This window comes from Pelophylax lessonae (genome assembly GCF_965119305.1).
Source record: "Pelophylax lessonae genome assembly, chromosome: 4".
NCBI lineage: Eukaryota > Metazoa > Chordata > Amphibia > Anura > Ranidae > Pelophylax > Pelophylax lessonae.
The window spans coordinates 92,355,146-92,377,111 of NC_138771.1; the positions used below are offsets into that span (position 1 = coordinate 92,355,146).

Genomic DNA, 21,966 nt, shown 5'->3' on the forward strand with positions numbered 1-21,966 from the left:
CTGTTTGTGGTATGTGTGAACAGAGGTCACAAAAGCATAAGGTACTTGTGCTCAGTTCAAGCAGATCGCATCCTTCAAATATCTACGACAGTGAAAGAAATCCCTAACAATATGTTTCCTTACAAATAACAGTCCTGGTTATAATGAATGTTTGTGAATTTTCTTTTCTTTTTTTTTTTCTAGTAAGAAATTAGATTAGTTTATACCTACACTTCTTCATACAACAGTATGTAAAAATATCACTGAAATATTAAAATTACTGCAATAAAACACCTGAACTACTATACTAAATGTGTTCTTTGGTATGTTGCACTTGTGGGAGAGGTCATGTTTCTATTTGTCTGGACAACTCTTAACAAACAAAGAGAATGCACAGGTCTAGGTGCCATTTACCCATTTGAACGCCAACAGCAAATCCTTGAAACCGCTAGGTTCAAATGACACAGCTACACTCAGTTCCAATAAACTCAAGACGACTTGTTGGTCACACTGTATCCCAACCTGCAGACAAGTTATGACCCAGTTCCTTACCACTGGACTGTAAGTACAGATACACCGTACACCTTCATGTTTAAATGTGCGGTGGCAATGACTACCCATATCAGAAAATGTCCATTCAATGACAAGAGATCACGATGCTCCAAACCACCAGACATCAAAATACTGTGAAGATGATGATGATGGCTGAAGGTGTAAGGCCAGTGGAACTTGTCTTATTATTTTGCTTTTTTGCAAGTCGCTCTCCTGAAAAATGCCTTAAGAAGAAAAGTTCACAGGAGAAATGAGTCTTTGGTTTCTTTGGACTTATAAATAATTTTGGTTTGAAATAGTTTTTAAAGTATAAACCTGCTAATTGGATGTCCTTTTCCATTTTATTAAAGCTTTTCCACCGAGGTTGTAGTTTTTTAAAATGTATTTTGTGTTTCCTTCATGCTTTGGTACAAGTGCTTGATGAAGATGATGTATTTCCCGAGCTGCCTTCATCTTGCCACTTATCTAGACTTCTCCTGCGAGCATTCATGAAGAAGTTGCTGACTGTGCTGAGTTCCAAGCCAAGCTGCTGGGAAATGGTGATCTGTAATTCTTTGGATGGGCGCTTATTTTCTTTGAATATTGCATGAAGAGTCCTACGTTGGACATCTGTGAAGACCAACCTTGGCTTTTTTGGTGTATTCCCTCTGTCTTTTCCATGGTCTTGTTCTTTTCGTTTACATGCTAAAAGAAAGAGAAAAGTTGTTACAAACAGTATATACTTTAATTAAAAAGCATAAAAAAGCTAATTCGGTGATAAAAGTTAAGGTATTCTGTTTGGTATTGTAATGGTGATTAGGCTTTGCTTACTAGTACAAATCATATACAGTAACATTGTTTCTTTTAATAAATTCCTGATGATAAGTTCATAGAATACATCGATGACATCACCATGTTCACCAGTTTATTTCACAGACAACCACAACAGTAGTCCCACCCAAAGGGCTCAGTCGAAGACCTTGTGATATGGCCTGTTGTTTCTTTTATGTTTCATTTTTATTCATAAATATGGTACTGAATTAAGGAGTACCCCCAAAAGTGATATATTGAACTTGACTGCTTGAATCAAGCTAAGGTATTTTGTATCTCCTGGTAAGGCAAGGGCACAGTATAATTTTTCAGGCCCAACCACCTTCTCTAGCCAATACTATAGGCACTCCTTTGGTCTGCTTGGATAATGCAGCAGGAAGAGTAGGAGCACATAGGAAGGAAGGCTAGAGCTGGGGTCTTCTTTGGGGATAGCTTGCCCCTGTGGGCTCAAAAAGATACAAAAATACAGTGGTGTTTCAGCCCATCAGCCTTCACCATTTTTTTTATATATATGTGTGGTGTGTATATCTATCTATCTATCTATCTATCTATCTATCTATCTATCTATCTATCTATCTATCTATCTATCTATCTATCTATCTATCTATCTATCTATCTATCTATCTATCTATCTATCTATCTATATATATATAGATCTATATATATATATATATTAGAGAGAGAGAGAGCTTTCCTAATCTAAGAAGGGTATTTTGATTTCATTTGGTTACACTGCTCGGGGAAATTTGATGCATTTGATGAATTATTCCTCATGCTTCTAGAATCAACAATGCTTTTTATCTGCATCAATATGTTTTAATAGTAATATTTTGAATGCATGAATAGTATATAATATAGTATATACATAATATATAAACAATATATATATGCTTACTAGTATTAGGCCTGTTTACAAGGAACATTTTGAATCAGGGAAGGTAAAATTCTATAACATAGCAAACTATACTTGGAGCAAAAGTCAACTCTGACAGCTATGCATAGTGTACCATTACACTTTTATCTTTTGTTTAAGTAAGATTAATCAGCTAATAAGCACATAGTGACCTATCTCTTCCTTGATAAGAAGGCGCCTCTTAGATTATGTCGCTGGTAGCAGTTGGGTCCAAGAGCTACCTATTATCTGAGCGGTGTCTGTGACTATAGTACCCTATATTATATGATATAGCCAGATGATATGTCAGGCTTCTTAAAGTTTGTACGTCTGCAAGCTTATCTTTAATAATAATCAATTCCACCAATCAATAGACAACGCCAATAATCTGTTTTTGATAACAGGTGTACAATTTATTCCTAATTCGACTTGGCATCTTTATAGTCATTAGCAGACCCACTAAGAGTGAGGGTTTTCTTTTTTATCTCTAGAGCACAAAGTTCAAATGTTTACAAAATTCCTTTTAATGCTACATCCCTGAGTTATTTCTAGCTCAGTTAATTGCCCGACACTTAGGCTAATAAGTTCTCATATGAGAAGCTCTGAGTGCAATAGCTGTTTATATTTCCAACGAAACAATTTGCATATAAACCACGGTGACATTATCAGAGAATGATAGTTATCCTTTGGACAGCTCTATATGCATTGCCTTGCTCTGAGCTGATTTCCTGTTTCTCTTATATGCAATCTGCTGCATGTGCCAAGCCCTGAACCTTACTGATTGCTTCCTCTCCTGCCTGGCTAGCAGCTTGGTACATATACAGTGTATGGCGCCGTCTGCTTACTTTCCTATTGATTTTTTTCTTCCAACTTACTTTCAGCTTGCACATTACACAACTCTAAAACCAACCTGCTCACCTAAAAACCATAATGAGACAATAGAATAAATGTCAACAGATATCTAGGCTAGTAACATCAGTAGATATACAGTCCAAAGCTGACTCTGCCCTTAGTGTCTACAAGCTGATGATGGAATGAAGGGCAGAAAACATGAATTATACATCCTGTGTAAGTGAAATCTCTGCAATTGTTTTCAATTTCATGAACAGAAAGTTAACCCTGGATATGCAACTATACAAACGCACACTTTTAAACTAATGTTGGCCATAGACAATAAAAAATGGCTGGTCATTAGGAAGTGCACCAAGAATCAAACGGCTAACAAATATAAACACTTTATTGAACATTTTCAGTTATGAAATAATGCAATCAAAAGTGAAGCAACTATGTACAAATTGCATACATCCACAGTAGCCAATCAGGTTTCAGGTTAATAATATTATATAAGCCAAAGTGTGTTGGAGTGTGTGCTATGCATCATTGTCCCTTGCACATTGCTTTTTGTATTATTAAACAATCTTATTAGAGTCTATATTTAAAGGAAAACTGGCTTTAGACATCAGATGGTCAGATGTGTATGAAACAACGGTATCATGATGTCTACTGGTGAATCTCAGCTCTAATGGGGAACACCCATGTTGTCTGGTCATTTCTGTGTAGAGTCTGTAGAAAAGGTATAATGTATGTAATATTTTTCATTTAATGATTAATAATTTTCAGCTCTTATGGTTGTCATTATTAAAATGAATTGCCATCATGCCAAATAATGTTCTGTATAGATTAGTAAATTAGGCTTTCTAGAAGAGAGAGGGTGAAAAAGTTTCACAGGCAGTAAGCAGTTTGGTGGCAGGAGAGTCCCTAGAAAGCTTCCCAAAAATAGTCAAATTTGGGTTCAGATTTAAACCATTAGCCACAAAACTTACCATATGTATGTAACATGAGAACCTAGACAGTCCATTCCACACGGGCCTTGAGACTACACTTTTGCTGCAACATTTTCCTGATATAATAAATACGAAACAAAATCTGACATTGTGCGGCCAGCAAATTAGTTTAAGAAGAACTGTTGGCTGGAGCTACACGTGCTACCTGATCAATTACTGGGTACAGTGGGAAACACATCAGAGCTTTATCTTCTATGCTGTGCTAATTTGGAATAAAAGAAAGAAGTTTATAGGGAACACAGTGTGCGTTCTTCCCCTTTGTTTTTACCAGCTAAGTGGAATTGTCTGAGCCTGCCCTATCAATATTAAATCATCTCGTGTCAGCCAAAGTCTGTTGGTAACTTTTTTGACTCAATTTGTTTCTTAATCTGACAATAATAATTGCTTCTAGTGTCTAGATATTTACTAATCTGTATAAAGGGGAGGTTAATAGACTAATTAAAGGGTAAAGATATATTAGAGTTATTTATGTTTTTTAAATAAAACATGTTATACTTAACTGCTTTGTGCAGTGGCTTTGCACAGAGCAGGCTGCATCCTCCTTTTCTCGGGTCCCACGTTGGCACTCCTGGCACCTCCCTCCTGCTGGGTGCCCCCCACAGCAAGCAGCTTGCTCTTGGAGCACCCAAGCAGGCACGCTCCTGACCCACAGCTCAGTGTGTTCATTCACACATGGAGCTGTGGCTCGGCCCCATGCCCTCTATCTCTTGATTGGCTCACTGGCTGTAATTGACAGCAGCAGAAGCCCATGGTTCCCTCTGTTGCCAAAAGCCAATAGGGAGTGCATGTCCCTGGAGAGACAAGGCTTTCTTGGACATCGCTGGATAGAAAGGGGACTCAAGTGGGTATTAGGGGGGGCTGGGGGTTTGCTGTACACAGAAGGTTTTTTACCTTCATGCATAGATTGCATGAAGGTAAAAAACCTTGTGACCTTTACAACCATGTTAAGTTTCAGGTTGTCCACTTTTGGTTATTTCCAAAAATAATATTGAAAAAAAAATACATACAAGCAACAATCCAAAGCTGCCAAAATATCCAAAAATATTTATTCCAATGACTGTACTCACGTACCCTAAACCCAAGATTGAGCCCTCAAAGTTTTTATCTTTAAGTGTTTTACCTTGGATTTAGGTTATATGGGCACAGTCATTTATTTATTACAGGTACTTATATAGCACCAACATTTTACACTGCGCTTTACATATATATTGTACATTCACATTGGTCCCTGCCCTCATGCAGCTTACAATCTAAGGTCCCTAACTCACATTCATACATACACATACTAGGGCTAATTTAGACAGGCGCAAATTAACCTACCAGCATGTCTTTGAAGTGTGGGTGGAAACGGGAGCACCTGAAGTAAACCCACACAGGCACAGGGAAAACATGCAAACTCCAGGCAGGTAGTGCCATGCTTGGGATTCAAACCAATGAATTCCAGGCAGAAGTGCTAACCATTTAGCCACTATGCTGCCTTATTCAGGCCTGGCGCTCCCGCTAGGTGAACTAGGAAGCCGCCTAGGGCTCACTGTTGCCTAGGGGGTGCAGCCACGGCCGCTGACTTCCCTACTAGCCTGGTTGGGGAACACAAGTGGCTAAAGACCACCACCCTACACAGGGATGGGGCACAAACTGACTCTCTGCTGTCCAATCCAGAGAAAGCAGTAGCTGTGGAGGACATCCAGCAAAGGTCAGCAGCAGCTCAGCCTGTGAGGACGATAACACAGAGTCAGTTCCCAGGAGTCCAAGGACAGCTGGGTCATTGGAGGAGACGGGCACCGTGTCACAGGATGGAGGAGAAGCTGCCTGGGTGAGTGATGGGCCTGTGTGTGATCTGTCCCCCCCCAGAGCCTGGCTGTGCTCTGTGATCTCTGGAATGTATAGGAGTTGTCTGTTTGTGTGATCACTCTGTCCCTGTGAGAGTCCGCTCTGCCTAGAGCACCTGGCTGTAGGCACCCACACCCTCGGCAAGTCTACCGCCACCACCCCCAAGGGGGGTGTGGTGTCTTGCCTAGGGTGTGCAATAGTCAACCACTGGCCCTGGCCTTTATAAATAAACCTTTCAGGTATTTTTTAGGTATTGGTAATTTTGGACTATTGCTTCTACTGTATATAGATTTTGGAAGAGTTTTGGAGGACACTTGAAGCTATATCATTACAATGTAATAATCAGACTTGTGGAGCTTTGATTTTTTTTTTTTTGTTGTGACTATGGTAGGAGGGGGTTAAAACTCTTACCTGGGCTCCACTACTTAAAGTGTACTTGTCACTATGTAATCATGTCACTAAACAAGTACAGAAGGACCCAGATCTTCACGGCTGATATACAGAGGCTTTCTTTGACGCTACTCTTCTCAGCCCACTTCCCAAACAAGCTGAAGTCATTGTACTCCTTTTATATGTGTAGAACTCTTGAACTTTCTTTTCTATAATGGAGGCGACAGCTATGGGTACAGCTGCTGCAGTCTTTGTAATGATACCACTGTGTGTACAGATACTTTGTTCTACGTCTGTACTAACTGCAGAAAGTTCCTTCAAGATAGATAGATTTCTGTGCATTGATGTTCTGTTCTGTTTTCCTTTTATATTTCCACACCATTTTACACCTTCAGTTCCTAAAAATATAACTTTACACATAGGGGGTCGGTGTCCTGTCTAATTCTGCATGTATCAATTTAATTAAGGATATGAAGAATCACCCTTTCTTTCTTTCTTTGTCTGAAACTGGTAATTAGAGGGTAATCACTAAGCTTGCACCTTAATTTACCATTCATGAATTAAAAGGAACTCTAATTGAAACATCTAAATGACCCTAATGAACAATTTTTTGACTTCATCAATATTTTCATTACATTTGGCATTCTTTCTGCTTATTCTACGACAAGTTGGCCTGTCCACCAATAGGCTGTGCTGTTGTGCTGTGCTTGAACTGCAGGGTTTGTTGCAAGCGCTAAGGCCAATTCATGGTTCAAATTCTAAAAATTAACCTCTAATATTATCTGTCCATGTATGTATCTATGTACGTATATAAGTATCTATCTATCTGTTTATCTATGTACCAGAATTAAATAGCATTTTAAGAATAATTTACCAGATCGTGGAGTACAATAAAAAAAAAAGTAAAATTACAATTGCAATCTGCTATTTGGCTACTTTTAAAAGACTCTTGGACATACATCTCCAAGATCAAAACATTCAGGGGTATGGGAAATGAATACGGCCACACATACCTACACGGGTTGAACTGTCTTTATTCAACCTCAACTACTATGTAACTATGTATACTGCAAAAGTGTAGCCATAAGGGCTTGTACACGTTAGCAGCTGAGGACTGGTGAAACCCCACAGCTAAGCTGCACTCATGAGAGGTAAAGGAGGTTAATGAGAGAGACAGGAGAGCTGGGCCAGCACAGAAAGTATAGAGGGATCTGATGCACAAGGAGGGATCAGGCTGTGCTAAGGAGTTGACTAGTCAAATGTTTAAATTCAAAGACACAGCAAGTGGAGAAAAATGTAATTGATAGAAGTATACTGCAAGAAAACATTTAAAGCTGACTTGGGGGGGGGGGGGGCACGGTACAGCACCATACACATTAGTTGTATGTAATGGTGAATATTCCATTACTTTCTGATGGCTGCTTCGGGTATGAATCGTCCCTGCTGTGCCCCCTTCAAAGCTGTCATATACTGTCCTAAGTGGCTGTCTATTGTGAAGGTTAACAGCAGATGCTGCTACAGAGAAAAGGAGGAGAGTAAATGGTGAAACTTTTCATAGTAGCAGCAGCTGCTGTGTAAGAATATGTTACCCCAACATTTCATATTCCTAAAATGTGTCTGTTGTATCATATGCTAGTGTTAAAAATTATCCTGTTCTCTTTGGATTGCTTCCTTTATTTGAAATACATGGTGATCCCTCCAGTCTCCCTGCTTTCCTATTAAAAACTGACCACACAAACCATGAGAGCACATCCATTCCAGGGTGGTCAATTTTCTGGCTGTGCTAGGAGTGCAGCCTGCCTGTTCTACAGTGGCCAAGACCTGTGCTGCCACTCCCCCTTTCCTTGCACAGCTGTTCATTGGGAAGATGTAGGAGAGCAGTCTGCCTGTCCTCCAGTGGCCAGGACCTGTGCTGCCACTCCCCCTTCCCTGCACAGCTGTTCACTGGGAAGATCAGTGTACTGTTGTTTCTCTACCCTTAGGACAATGTTTATGTGACTGTTTACTTATAAAAAAAGAAACAAAAGTATTTATAATGTTTATATAAATATATGCAAATGCATTGTCTTTCATTTCTATTTTAAACTAAATGGTTAGTTTTGGTTTTATAAATACTTTAACCCTCATAATGCTCACAATTATGAAGCACTGAGGCATGAGGTGTGATGTGAATGTGGCAGGTATACAATCTTAATATTAAATTAAACACAAATGAACTCTATACTTAATGCAATTGAGTTGTGTGTGTCCAAGTGGAGTGAAAAACTTTGGTGTGTTTTTAGGCCCCAAAGCTGCTTTCGCCGTTCCTGCTTTTATCCTTATATTAACCTCATTGGGATCACCAAAACACAGACTGCAAGTAATAAGAAGGACAGTAGCAGATGGGACCTAAGTGTGTCTGGGAAGCTACCGTGTGTCCCCAAAAATAAGACCGGGTCTTATATTAATTTTCGCAACAAAAGACACACTAGGGCTTATTTTCTGGCTTGGTCTTATCATGTATTGTGTATTTGTCCGTTCCTGTGCCCGCTGTCTTCTCCCCCCCTCTCCCTCCCTCCCTGTCACCTCAGCAGTCATTAGCATTTAGCATTATGAGTTAAAGTGGTTAAAAAATCCTATAATCCACTCTATTACAGTATTATATAATGTACATGTGTGTGTTTCTGTAATATAATTGTGCCAAATACCTTTGTGACCCACTGGAGCTCTCTTCCCCGCTCCGAGCACTGCAGAGGGAGGGGCCGAGATCCCCCGCTGACAGTCAGGAGAAGAGGAGGAGGGCAGCGGGAGGTCAGCTGAGCACCGAGCGGCGCTGTAACGAAGGTATTTGGACAATAATATCACAGAAACATACACATTGTACATTACATAATACTGTAATAGAGTGGATTATAGGACTTTACCACCACTTTAAACTAAGGCTTATTTTCGGGGTAGGGCTTATATTGCAGCCATCCAGGAAAATCACACTAGGTCTTATTTTCAGGGTAGGTCTTATTTTTGGGGAAACACAGTATTGGGTTTTGGAGATCCCAGGGTGCAATAATGATCTTAGGATTTTTGCTAGAATGATTGAGAGATGCTTTGGAAGGCAAGCATCCCCCACAAGTTTCCTTTAAAAGGAACATGAGTGTCCAGCATATTCAGTAAACACACTTGAGTTATTATAGTTACCCGAGCATACTATTGTATGTGCATTTATATTGCTAGCTGCTTCCTAATTTCATATGGGTATTTTACAAACAGATCTGTATATTCTACCACTTGTGGTTGTATGTATTTAGGTTTTACAGTCAGTATCCCTGCTGAACTGCTAATGATCAGAAATTAGTTACAGGATAAGCCACACTGGAGCTGATTTACTAAAACCTGCTAAAAAGAAAATGTAATTGTAAATAACCCTAACCCAACACTACCTGCATTAAGTCTGCATGTTCTCCCTGTGCTTGCATGGGCTACTTCTGGGCACTCCGGTTTCCTCCCACAGTCCAAAGTTATATGATGACTGGCACCTGTCCTAGTTAGTTCTAATATGTGTATCAATGTGAAATAGGGACCTTAGATTGTAAGAGCCTTGAGTTGCAGGGACTGATAACAATATATAAAGTCCTGCATAACTGTTGGCGCTATATAAATACTTGTAGTTATTAGACATATAATGGGAAAATATGACTGACCAGTATACCTTCACAAATAAATGCTATAGAAAAAATACATTAATACACATTTATATATTATGTGGACAACATTCACATGTATACTACCTATGAAGAGCATTGAGCCTAATATTTACAAAGATTATAGGTTTGCAATTACATTAAAGCTATTATAAAGAAAAACCTCAGTACTGTATAATACTGTAATGTGTAACTGTAAAATATAAAACAAAAAATCAAAGCAGGTCAAGGCTCATCATATATATAAAATATGTCAGTTTAAATGATCTTTTCCTCTTCCTCTAGACTAGAGTAATGCCCCGTACACACGTGCAGATTATCTGAAGACTTTTGTCTTCAGATTTACCTTTTCTATGTAGTGCAAGGGCCTGCCGGATTGCATACAAATTGAAAGTGTTTAGGTTTGACCTCATATTATATGGTTTTGGTAAGTCTGCAGACAAAAGTCTTCAGATAATCTGCACGTGTGTACGGGGCATTAGACTTAGCTAGGTGTAGTGTAGTGACATATATAAAAGAAGTTTTATTATTCTATGATCAGGATCAGGAGAATCAGACCTTTTTTATGGTTTTAGGGTATGAAAAATGCATGTTTTTTTTTTTTTTAGAATTTTTTATGCATGACAAACAATCATTTATGTCCTCCGTTTTTTTTCTTAAAGTTAGATGTTTACCAAAGAGAACAGAATTGAAGGTAATGCCACACATGTATACCTCTTCAAAGTGTGTGCAAGACCTGGCTTATATAGAACCTCAAACTAGGTAATCGCTAACATAGCTTTCTTTATGTTTTATGTTAGTATTGTCCACTGAACACATTCATATTATATACATAGCTGGCAATATCCATTACCAAATGTTGATACATAGCATTGCTACCCTGGCAGAAATTTGCACATCTTAATTATGTTGATAATAATTACATTTAATGGAATATTAATCCCTTTTGGCTTTGTGAATAAATGTTTTTTTTCTTTTATGTAAAAGTCTCCATATATTTTTCCCATATATTTTTCACTTAGGTTAGACTTTAACTTTCTAGGTCAGCCTTTCTCAACCTTTTTAATAGTGAGGAACCCTTAAAGTATAACTAAAGACAAAACTTATTTTGTCTTCTTCTTCTTCTTCTTTTTAGTCTTTTTAGTTTTGGATAGAGTGGATAAGGATTAGAACGATTGCCAGAACTCTATTGCTGCCTGTGCCCCCGTTATGGAGATTCACCCTCTCTATTTGTCTGTTTGCCATTGTCTTCAGGAAGTGAAAGTAAAAGAAAATCCCACATTTTAGGTTGTCCCCTGAACAGTAATAGAGAGGAAATCTTCCAATGGGGACACTAGTTCTGGTGACTCTAGTGACAACCAGGGATTACCCAAACTTTGGGGAGATTTCCACTCATTTCCTGTTTTGTCTATGGGAAAGGAAGTAAAGGGAAATCCTTTGCTAATAACTGCTATATCTACAATGCACGGTACATTAGCATGATGATCTGTGGGAAGAATGCTCATTACATTTGTGGTTAGTGAGAAGAACTCCCACTTACAGATGGCTTAAAAGATAATTTGTGTCAGAGGTTACTTTAATGAAAGGGTAAAATTGCTCATGGAATCACTAGCAACCTCTGGAAGAACCCTAGGATTCCCCAGAACCCTGGTGGAGAAGGCTGTTCTAGGTCAAAAAATATCCATTCAGATAATTCTATTAGCCACAAATCCCCTGTAGGTCCGCACACCATCGATGTGAGCCATTGTCGACAAAAATTCTTCAACCCATCAGAATACATTCCTCTAACACATTTCACCCGTATAGGGCTTAATCGTAGAGGCAGAGGTAGAGTGCTTCTACGATTAAGCCTTATAATGGTGAAACATGGTAGAGGGGTGTATCCTGATGGGTTGGAGAGCCAGTTGAAGTCAGTTTGTGAATGTTTCCCGTGCAGTCCTACGGGGCATTTGTGGTTGCATGGTTGAGCTAAACGTGCCGGAACTTCAGAGCTTCTTGCTCCTGCACGCATGCGCGGGAATTACGTCATCGCGTCACTCGCAGCGCCGGAGCCCGCAAACCCAGAAGAAATGCCAGGGGAACATGTCAGCCACTTCAGCGGTGATCAGGCCCCCACTGTGGGGGTCTTCATTCTAAGGTATGTATTTCATAATGTATTAGTATGGGATGCCTACTAGCACATTATGCCATTGTCTTGAAGGTTTTTTTTTTTTTTTTTTTTAGGGAATAGAACTGCATTAAGATAGTGCTAGTGTCACTTTTGCTATTGTCCCAAGCACAATCTGGATTTTGGGATGTAGGTATCATCGCTATGGATGTCCAATTCTGTTACTGGTCAAGGTGAATTAGGTCAGCAAGTCTCAGGTAAACACATGTGAACATTAGTATGGTAAGAAATGTATAAAATGTACTGTTTTTTTCACTGAGCATCAAATATATATATGCATTGATATAGAGAATATGTGGTTCATATAGATCTTAGCAACAAGCACAATAAAGCTTTGGATAGAAACAATTATCTTCTGAAAGTGTAAAGACCCGAAGGGACTGTTATTATATAACATAATATTATTAAGTTCCTATCCTTTGTGGAGAAAGAAAAGTAAATCAAAAGAAAGACAGGTTTTCTCCTGAAGAAATGTAGCATGTATACTCACACAAGTGATTAGACTGGGTGCTTTGTGATGGATAGCCGATTTTAACCAGGGAGTCTGCAGGCAACTGTCCAGAGTGCTGAAATACCGGATCGGCTGGTACCAAAGCTAGTTTAGTAAAGACATTAGATAATTTCAATGATAGTAGACTCCACCTCATTATAACAAATCAGTTCATTTCAATTTAGTCATCGAAAAAAAAAAAATATTAATTACAAACAATATCCATACATCTAGAAAGGTGCAGTGATAATAAACTAAAAAATAAAGACATGCATTAGTATTTAGTGGAAAGTGATGGGAGGAAGACAATGATGATAAGAAGAAATGATTAATCTGTTCCTTTTTTTAGGTGGAAATATAGGTGAAGGCAGAGGTGCGACATCATTGCACTTGGAAACACACATATCAGTACTAAAATGGCCTAATTATCAAAGCTAAAGCAAATAACACGATTTGTCACCTATAGTAACCAGTTAGATTTCAGTTGTCATTTTCTAGGGTAGGTCAAAAAATTAAAATATATGACTGGTTGATCTAAATGACAGTCATATTCTTCTATGCTTCAGGATTTATAAATCAACCTTAAAGGGTCAGACTACTCAGAATTGATATTTCAGTTTGGGATAGATGCCAGTGGGTTAAATCATCAAGTGGCTTTACATTTATCTCTTACATACTCAGACAGAGGGATCTAGACAGCAGAAATCACAGCAAGACCTACTGTTATGGTCACTGCTAGAGAGAATTGACTCTCCCCATGGAGTTATTCATTGTTGTTACATTACAAAGATTGAAACTTCCCTTGCTACAACAGGAGGAGTGAGACTCTAAGTCCCGGTTCACACTACCGCGACTTGTCAGACGGCTTGTCAGCCTGACACGTCGTGGTCCATTCTGTGCTACGGGAACTGTTCTAAAAGGAGCGACTCAAGTCACTCTGACTTAGAAAATAATTCCTGTACTACTTCGGGGTGACATTGGAGCAACTTGCATTGACTTCCATTATGTGAAGTCCGTGCAAGTCGCGCCGAAGTCGCGGTGCACGCGACTTCACAGGTCGCCCCCGAAGTTGGATCGCCATAGTGTGAACCGACACTAAAAGTTTGGAAGGGGGGGGGGGCTGCAAAACTGTGGTTTTCTGCAGAGAGATATCACCAGTGGAATCCCTTTAGGATATTGCAAGGGGGAATAATTCAATTCACTAGCTTCCAGTCACAAGCAGTCTATCTATATTAGCAGTACTGCCCTTAAAGCAGTATTAAACCCAAAGCCAAAAATGTATTATATTGAAGTTTATCAATCATTTGATGTGTTGGCTGCATTCGTCTTCTTTTCTTTGGCTTTCCCCTATTGGTTTCACCTGGTGATCTGGCCAGTAACACACTTCCTGTATTAATGAGAGACAGCTCTGGAGGAATGAGCACCAGAGTCGCAGCAGACAGCAGCATTGTCAGTGTGTGTGTGTGGAGGGGGGGGGGGGGTAGTGGTAAATGTATTAACAGACCTAAATACGCTAACAAATTAAAACCAAACTCCAGCTTACACTTTCTAATCAGATACAGCAAACTGTTTTTCTCTTTCCTTTTGGGATAAAGGTTTTGCATATATAAATAAAAGCTGATCATTCTATTCATCCCTGCCAGTATTAGGGCATTTGTCTCACCCAAAATCCAATGTAAACTGATACATTCTGCTGGAAAGAGATTCTCCTTGTGTTTTTTGAAAAACAACTTACTTGCTGGCTGGATCACCAGAAAGCCTAAAAAAAGGAAACTTAGGCGGACTCCGTTTTGCTCAGCGGGGATCGATCCTCCGATCCCCGATGAGCAGGTGGATGAGAGATCAGTCTCCGCTTACTTTGCAGAGAAAGACCTGTCAGATCCCTGCTCTCCTCTATGGGAGATCGGATGAAAACGGACCGCCTGTCCATTTTTATCCGATCCGACCTGATCCTCCAGATGGGTTTCCATCCGTCTGGATTTCGTGGACCACATCGGATGGGAGAGCAGCGGGTGTCAGCAGGGATGTCACCGCTGACATCTGCTGCTCCATAGAGGTGCATGGAGCATCCGATCAGGTCAGATCCGATGACAGGCGGACCTGATCGGAAAGCCTGTGTGAAAGGGGCCTAATGCAGCCATCAAATCTAAGAACTGTTAAGCCGCAATATAAAAAATGATTGCTTTTGGGTTTAATACTGCTGTAAGTGGGGTTTATTCATGAAAGCCGCTGCTGAAGGAAAAACAGTGGTGTTGCCTACAGTATTTCCCTTTTCTAACCATTCATAGAAGCACATCATCTAAAATCTGATAGCTTGTCATGGTAAACATCTCCACTTTCCTTTGTGCCTTTTGGTTTGGCCCTGCCATAGGTCCAGGCAAAGCTGTAATGCTTATGGGGTCACTGATGGCTCGTTTCCACTGAGCTTTCTGGTACGGTTCGGTATGGTACGCTATTTATGCCGTTTTCATTGCGAATGGTACCCTAATTCCGAACCGTACTGTACCACTTTTTTGGGACCCTTTTGTTGGGGTACCAAGCACATTAGTACCGTACCAACAGGGTGGAGCTACACTCTGCAGAACTTTGATTGGTTGACAGAGAATCCTCTATCACAGCTTTCCTGCTACACCACGCCTATCATGAAATGGTACTATTGGCAGTGGAAACGCAAGGTGTACCGTTCCGAACCGTACCGTACTGAACCGAACCGTACCGTACCACTCAGTGGAAACGAGGCATGAGTTGGAATGAGGAAAAAATGATATCTGGCATAAATGCTAATAGAAAATAGAAAATGCTGTGCATGCTAATGAAGAACACAGCTCTGAATTAATATGGGCAGTAAATTATCTTTGTTATACAAATGGTAATTTCAATTTGGTTATGTAATGATTTATAAGCAGAGTCTCAATAAGCACATACACATTACAAAAATGTGCTGCACAAGCTGGCTACAGTAAATCATTCTTCAAGTGTGAACATCAACGATTGGGATGAAATGGTGGATTCTATTTTAGCACGGGGTAATTCAAATTCACTCCATAGCGATATTCAAAGTGGCAGCCGTGGTCAAAGAGAACATTTCAGACATGTCCCTCCATTGATTAATTGCTTTAATAGTGCAAAAAACTCACTTGGCAATAACTACCGCAATACCTCTCATACACTATATTAGGCTCTCTGAATACAAATTGCACTTCTGGCTCTCTATTCCTCGGAGGATTAAAAGATCCAACATGACATGTCAGTAGAAGTGCTAGAGGTTGCTTTATGTTAGTTTTTATTTTGGGACCTACACCAAAAAATAAAATGGGAATCTAGTTGGTTGCCACAAGCATATCATCCCACTATATATAAAGTAGCCAATATTTGGATTCAAAATATGTATTTCATATATTGTAATACACAGCTAGTAAAGTCATTAAAGAAGAAGTAAACTCTACTACTGCCTTTTACCTATAGGTAAGCCTAAGGCTCACCTATAGGTAGTGCAAATATCTCTAAATATGTACCGTTTAGGAGATATTTAACGTACATGTGCGTATGCACCAGTGAAATCACTGGCGCATGCGCTCTGAAGAAACAGCCGCCCGTGCCATTTCTTCTGAGCCCTGTGCGGTGACCGGCGGCTCCCACGCACATTCGCTGGAGTGACGTCATCGTGGCTCTGGCCGCTCTCAGCCTCGGAGCCCGCGAACCCGGAAGAAACACTAGGGAAGATGTCAGCTGTCTCAGCGGTGTGCAGGCATCGCTGGCTCATTCTAAGGTAGGTATTTGATAATGAGCTAGTATGCAATGCATATTAGCTCATTATGCCTTTGTCTTACAGGTTTTTTTTTTCCCAGAGTTTAAAACCAATTTAACTACCTAACTCAGGCCTCATGCACACGGGCATATAAAACACAGCTTTTACAGGCAACCAGCACTTTTTATGCCTTTAACTCAATGTTAGCCTATGTCAGTGATATAAACAAACAAAATTATAACAGCGCTCAACACAAATAAATAGTGACTGTTAGGTGTATCATTGTGGTGAGTAGGGGACCTAGAGGGTCACTCATGTGAGCACCGAATACACCTGGATGGATGGATATGCACTTAAGCACCTTTATTCACTTGCACTGAAGAAATAAGGATTGCACTTGAGCACTTTTATTTATATGCATTAAGAGACTTTTATGTGATATAAAGCACTCATTGTTTTTAATATATTTATATATTTTGATTTATTATTTGCTGTCACTAGTTGCTAGCGCTGTTTTAACTGAATTTCACCTATGTCAGTGATGGCAAACCTTGGCACCCTAGATGTTTTGGAACTACATTTCCCATGATGCTCATGCACTCTGCAGTGTAGCTGAGCATCATTGGAAATGTAGTTTAAAAACATCTGGGGTGCCAAGGTTCGCCATCACTGGCCTATGTGGTCAAGCATATATGGCTTGTATTTTAAAAGCAGCATTTAGGCTCCATTCACACCTGAGCGTATAACTTTCAGGCCTTTTTTTTAATGTTTTCCAGGCTTTTTTGGGGCGTTTTTTGCAGGTGTTTGGAAATAGGCATTGACATCTAACAAAAACGCTTGTAATCTGCCAAAAAAGAAGTTCTAACTTTTTTTGAGCTTCAGGTGCTTTGCTTTAGGCGACAAAACGCTCATATGTGAACAGGGGCCTCTGAAATTAATGGGGTTTTGCTTGTTGGGCGTTTTGGGACTTTACGAACTGAAAAACGCTCAGGTGTGAACAAGGCCTAAGACTTCATTCACTCGGCCATATAAATTTTACTGATAATGCATGTTTTATTTATAGTATAAAACTACCTGTTTAATGATCAGTACATATCTGGTAAAATTGTCCAGTTTTTTTTTTTTTTTTCCAACATCTGAATCTGGTATATGCATATCCTCAGATGCAAATTTTTGGATTTTGTGTTACGCACTTCAGTGCAGCTGCATTCAGATGAATAAACAAAAAACACTTGTAAATGCCCTTTTTTTATATACAGCTGTGTGAATGAAGCCTTGGGCAAGCCATTTTTTTTTATTTTCTTTCCTTCCACCATAGGTAGAAGGAAAGAAAATCACTTGATGCCTCCTGCAGCGCTATTGTGTGCTGCCAGCAGGGGGCACAAGGAGCCTTCCTGGCCAGCAGAACGCAACGGTTACTGCTAGTGGCTATAGCCACAAGCAGTAATCTCATGAAAAAATTCAACAGGCTGGTTATACCCAAGTTGATCGATGAATCGACTTGGGTACAATCAGCCTGCCCATACATGTATCAAATCTCAGCCGATTCTCTGCCGAAAACTCAGACTTGCCGAGAATTCCAACTACGTTATTTACGCTGAGTGTACACCAGGAATAATTGGAGAACACTGGCAGCCTTTACAGTCCGATAGATGCTATAATTAGTGGAGATTGTTATTCCGCTAGTAACAAAAAACATGTCTGCCTCCACGGTGGCGACAACTAGCGGGCGGACTAATAATCTCCACTAATTATAGCATCTACCGGAGAGTAAAGGCGGCTGGTGTTCTGTGAAAACACCAAGTGGTCGAAATCTCCAATTATTCCTGTAGTACAGTCACTGGAAATAACGTCGTTGGAGTTCTCGGCAAGTTGGAATTTTCGGCAGGACACCGGTCCCTGCTAAACTGGCCGAATTTTGATCTATGTATGACCGCCTTATGAGGCATTGAAAAAAAAAAAAAATTTCCCCAAAGCTGTGTTTGAAGGGGAGCTTACGAGTGTAATTTACGCAGATACGCACACCTAAACATGCATAATGTGCGCATAAAATACATTTATTCTAGTGGCTAGAATAAATAAATATATGGCCAAAAGAATGAGTTTACACTCATAGCTTCTAGATACCATATGCCTGCAAAATGCGCCTAAACACGAGTACAAACGCTAAAATAGGTGCGGACAAATGCGACATTCGAAACATTTTTCTGTCATCATATTTGGAGCATAAATTCATGTGTGCATGTAGCCTGACAAAAACAACTAGACTTTGCAAGTAAAGTCAAAGGCCATTCAGCAGTACAAGCCTCATTTAAATTGCATGGAATAAACAATTGCTGTGGACTGCTCTGTAGGGACCCACAAGTCTACACTGACTGCTGCGTTGTGTCCTTTCCCTGGCTGGTTGTATTGAGCGCCCTGTATCGCACATTCTGCAGGTCTGTGTAGGATTGTGGTCTCCTATGAAATGGTGTTTGAAAATTTCTCCTACTGCTGTATCTCGTTTAGATGAACATTAACCCAGAGCAAATGTAGCAATGCATTAGTTGGTTATAAATCAATCTGTCTACAAGGACACTGACAACATACCAGCCCGCAGGTGGAGGACTTTCTCAGCCACAGATTCCCTATCTGTCTCCTTATCTTTAGCACAATATCAGGGAGGCTTCTCTTCTGTAAACCAAGAATAGCATTGCTCTTCTGCCTAGGTACACAGTGGAGTAAATTAACTTATGTGCAACATATCCATGGGCTAATTTGGTGTGAAAATAAAGCCAAGAGCAAAGGGTTACAAACACGCACAGATGTGAACCTAGGGTTACTAGTGTAAAATCTGGTGCAGCTCTGCACAGAAACCAATCAGCTTCCAGGTTTTATTGTCAAAGCTTAGTTGAACAAGCTAAAGTTAGAAGCTGATTGGCTACCATGCACAGCTGCCTGCACCAGATTTTGCACTTTCTAGTTTTAGTAACCCTAGGTTCACATCTTTGCGTGTTTGCAGGTCGCTTATGCGTGGGCATGGCAGCCCATTCATTTCGATGGGCTGCCGTGCCTGCATCTCCTCAAAAAATGGGTGCATGCCCCTTTTCAAAAACACAGCCACAGAGAAATCAAAAAGACCATGTAATTTCCCTGTGGTTCCCACACCCGCACCATTTTACATGCGTGGGGGTGCCTTTCAGAATAAATGGCAGCTCTGGGCGTTTCAACAGAGCAGTACGTTTTCAATGCTGGTGGTTGTGGGTGTGGGAATTGCTACGATTCCCACACCCACAGCCACAGGCAGAAGTGTGAATTTAGGGTAATTCATCACACAGTGATAACTAGCATGCCAGCATGTTACTGTACAATGCAGAGATCTTCCAACGTGCTGGAAAATCTGCCTGATCATTCAGCAATATGCGTCCTGTGTGGGAAATAAAGCTCAACTCAATGCACAAAGATGTAATTTAAAGTAGTTGTAAAGGCTCAAGGATTTTTACCTTCATGCATTCTATACATGAAGGTAAAACGCCTTCCCTGTGCAGCATCCCCTTCCCAGCCCCCACTAATAATCTAATCTTCCTCCAGCGCTGTGTACAAGAGCCTCAGCTCCCCGAGGACTCTCCCTCCTCATTGTTTGAGACAGCAATGGGCGCCATTGGCTTCAGCTGCTGTCAATCACAGCCAGTGAGCCAATGAGGAGAGAGAGGGGCAGGGCCGAGCCACGACTCTGTGTGTGAATGGACACCCAGCACAGCAGCTCGTGGCTCCCATAGCGAAACCACTGCACAGAGCAGGTAAGTATACCATTTTTATTTTTTAATGCAAAAAATCTAAAGCTTTACTATCACTTTAAATTTACTCCTCAATAACCACTAATAATAAATTGATTTTGTGTGCACTAAATGTCTTTGCAAGCTTTTACCGTGTAAAAGTAGACCTGATATAATCTCTGTGGTGTACATAGCCTATGCAAAGAGCAGAGCTATGGGAGGGACTTAACAGGCCCCACCCACTACAGCCTGCCTGCAGAAAACTTCAGGAGGGGGGCGGAGACAAGACCTGCACAAGGAGAGAGAGCAGCAGTGATTGGTCTTTACTACAGGAAGTTCCTGAACAGAGGGAAAGTTTGACACTGATTACTGTACAGATCTGGAAGAAATACACAAAGCACACAAAGATTCAAATAAGAATACACATGCTTCTTGTGTTCAGACATATTTTGTATGACATATTTATATGGAAATATTTGTCACTGCTTAAATTTCCAAAGGGTCTGCCAGTTTATGGCCAACAGCACATGAAGTAGCACGCAGCGCCAGTGCATACAGTAAAAACCTCCTCACTGCCTCTATCACTCATACTTGCTTACTATATTACTCTCAAAATTCATATATATGAATCCGTAAACCTAAAAAAACACACGTTAACAGCAATTCTAAAACAAATGTATTGCAAAACTATCCCTGAGTTAGCGATCACTGCACCATACAAAAGGAACAATACACTGACATCAAGAAATCCCTTTTGGACATAAACACTGACCTTAGCATGCACCAAAGAACTTGACAAGTAATCTATATGGAAGTACCATTGCTCACTTGGTTTTGAAGGTGTACTGTAGCTTCAGGGTCAACATCCTTATCCTTTCTTTACTACCCAGTAGGTTACTGACCTGACCTGGAACAAGCATGCATATAGCAAGTGAGGGAACACCTAATATGTACATTCTTGGTCAACAGATCACTAAGTAGTGAAGAAGGAAAAGGATGGTGGCCCCAGAACATAAGTTTTGATTGCCCCCATATTTCTATTATGCAGATTCTCTTTATAGATGACTACACCACAGTGGTGAAGCTAGATATTCTTTCACTAGGGGCAAAGACTCGCTTGGAGGCAAGAGAGGGAAGGGAGGAAGGGGAGAGACTTTAGTCACAGACATTGAATGGTGAGCTCACTCACCCGAGGATGGAGGTTCAGGCATCGACACCTTTCATCCACAATGCATCTGCCAGTTGCTAAGCTTCAAAACTTCCAGCCCACAATTCACATTTCCTGAGGCACAGAATGCAGTGGATTGGAGTGTGGGTGGGCAGACAGAGGGCTAGGGGTGGAAGGAGGAGGGGCAGATCAAGCCCTCTCTCCTCTCCCGTCAGTATATGGGGGTGGGGCCCATGTGCACATCCATGCACTCGTCTATTGTGGTACCTGGTTACTTGGGGAGCCACAGTCTATTCTGAATCATGTGTCCAGGTTTCAGGTGGATTGAAACCCTGACAGATCTTTGAAACTCAGACACATGATTTAAAACCCGGACTGTCCGGGTGAATCCTGGACAGGTGGCAACCCTAGTGTAGAGTATTTGATGTTTTAGAGTATTTGATGTTTTCTTAGAATCATGTAATGTTGTAATCTTGCCACCATTGAGAGCAGGCTTAACAACGTTTATTTACATCACTTAGGAGCTTATGTAGAAAAAGTGTGCTAACATGATAATACCTTGTGGTCCATAGCAAACTATCATAATCTTGTTTTATTTTAAGTTTATGGACTAAACAAATACAAGTAGGAAGCTGACTGATTGCTATGACAAGAAAAGACAGTC

General features: G+C 40.4%; 1 protein-coding gene across 2 annotated transcripts in view; it reads right to left on the reverse strand.

Annotated features, from left to right (window-relative positions):
• Positions 1–913: 913 nt before the first annotated feature.
• Positions 914–21,966, reverse strand: part of ONECUT1 (one cut homeobox 1) — a 73,008-nt gene continuing 51,955 nt past the window's right edge. Inside the window, exons 2-3 of one of the 2 annotated variants that reach the window (XM_082257123.1) lie at positions 12,632–12,736; positions 914–1,215 (exon numbers count right to left, since the gene is read on the reverse strand). In XM_082257123.1, the coding sequence (XP_082113249.1) occupies positions 929–1,215; positions 12,632–12,736 (392 nt within the window). In that variant the 3' untranslated portion in view covers positions 914–928. The remainder of the gene's footprint in view (positions 1,216–12,631; positions 12,737–21,966) is intronic. The other variant, XM_082257124.1, reaches the window with a different exon arrangement.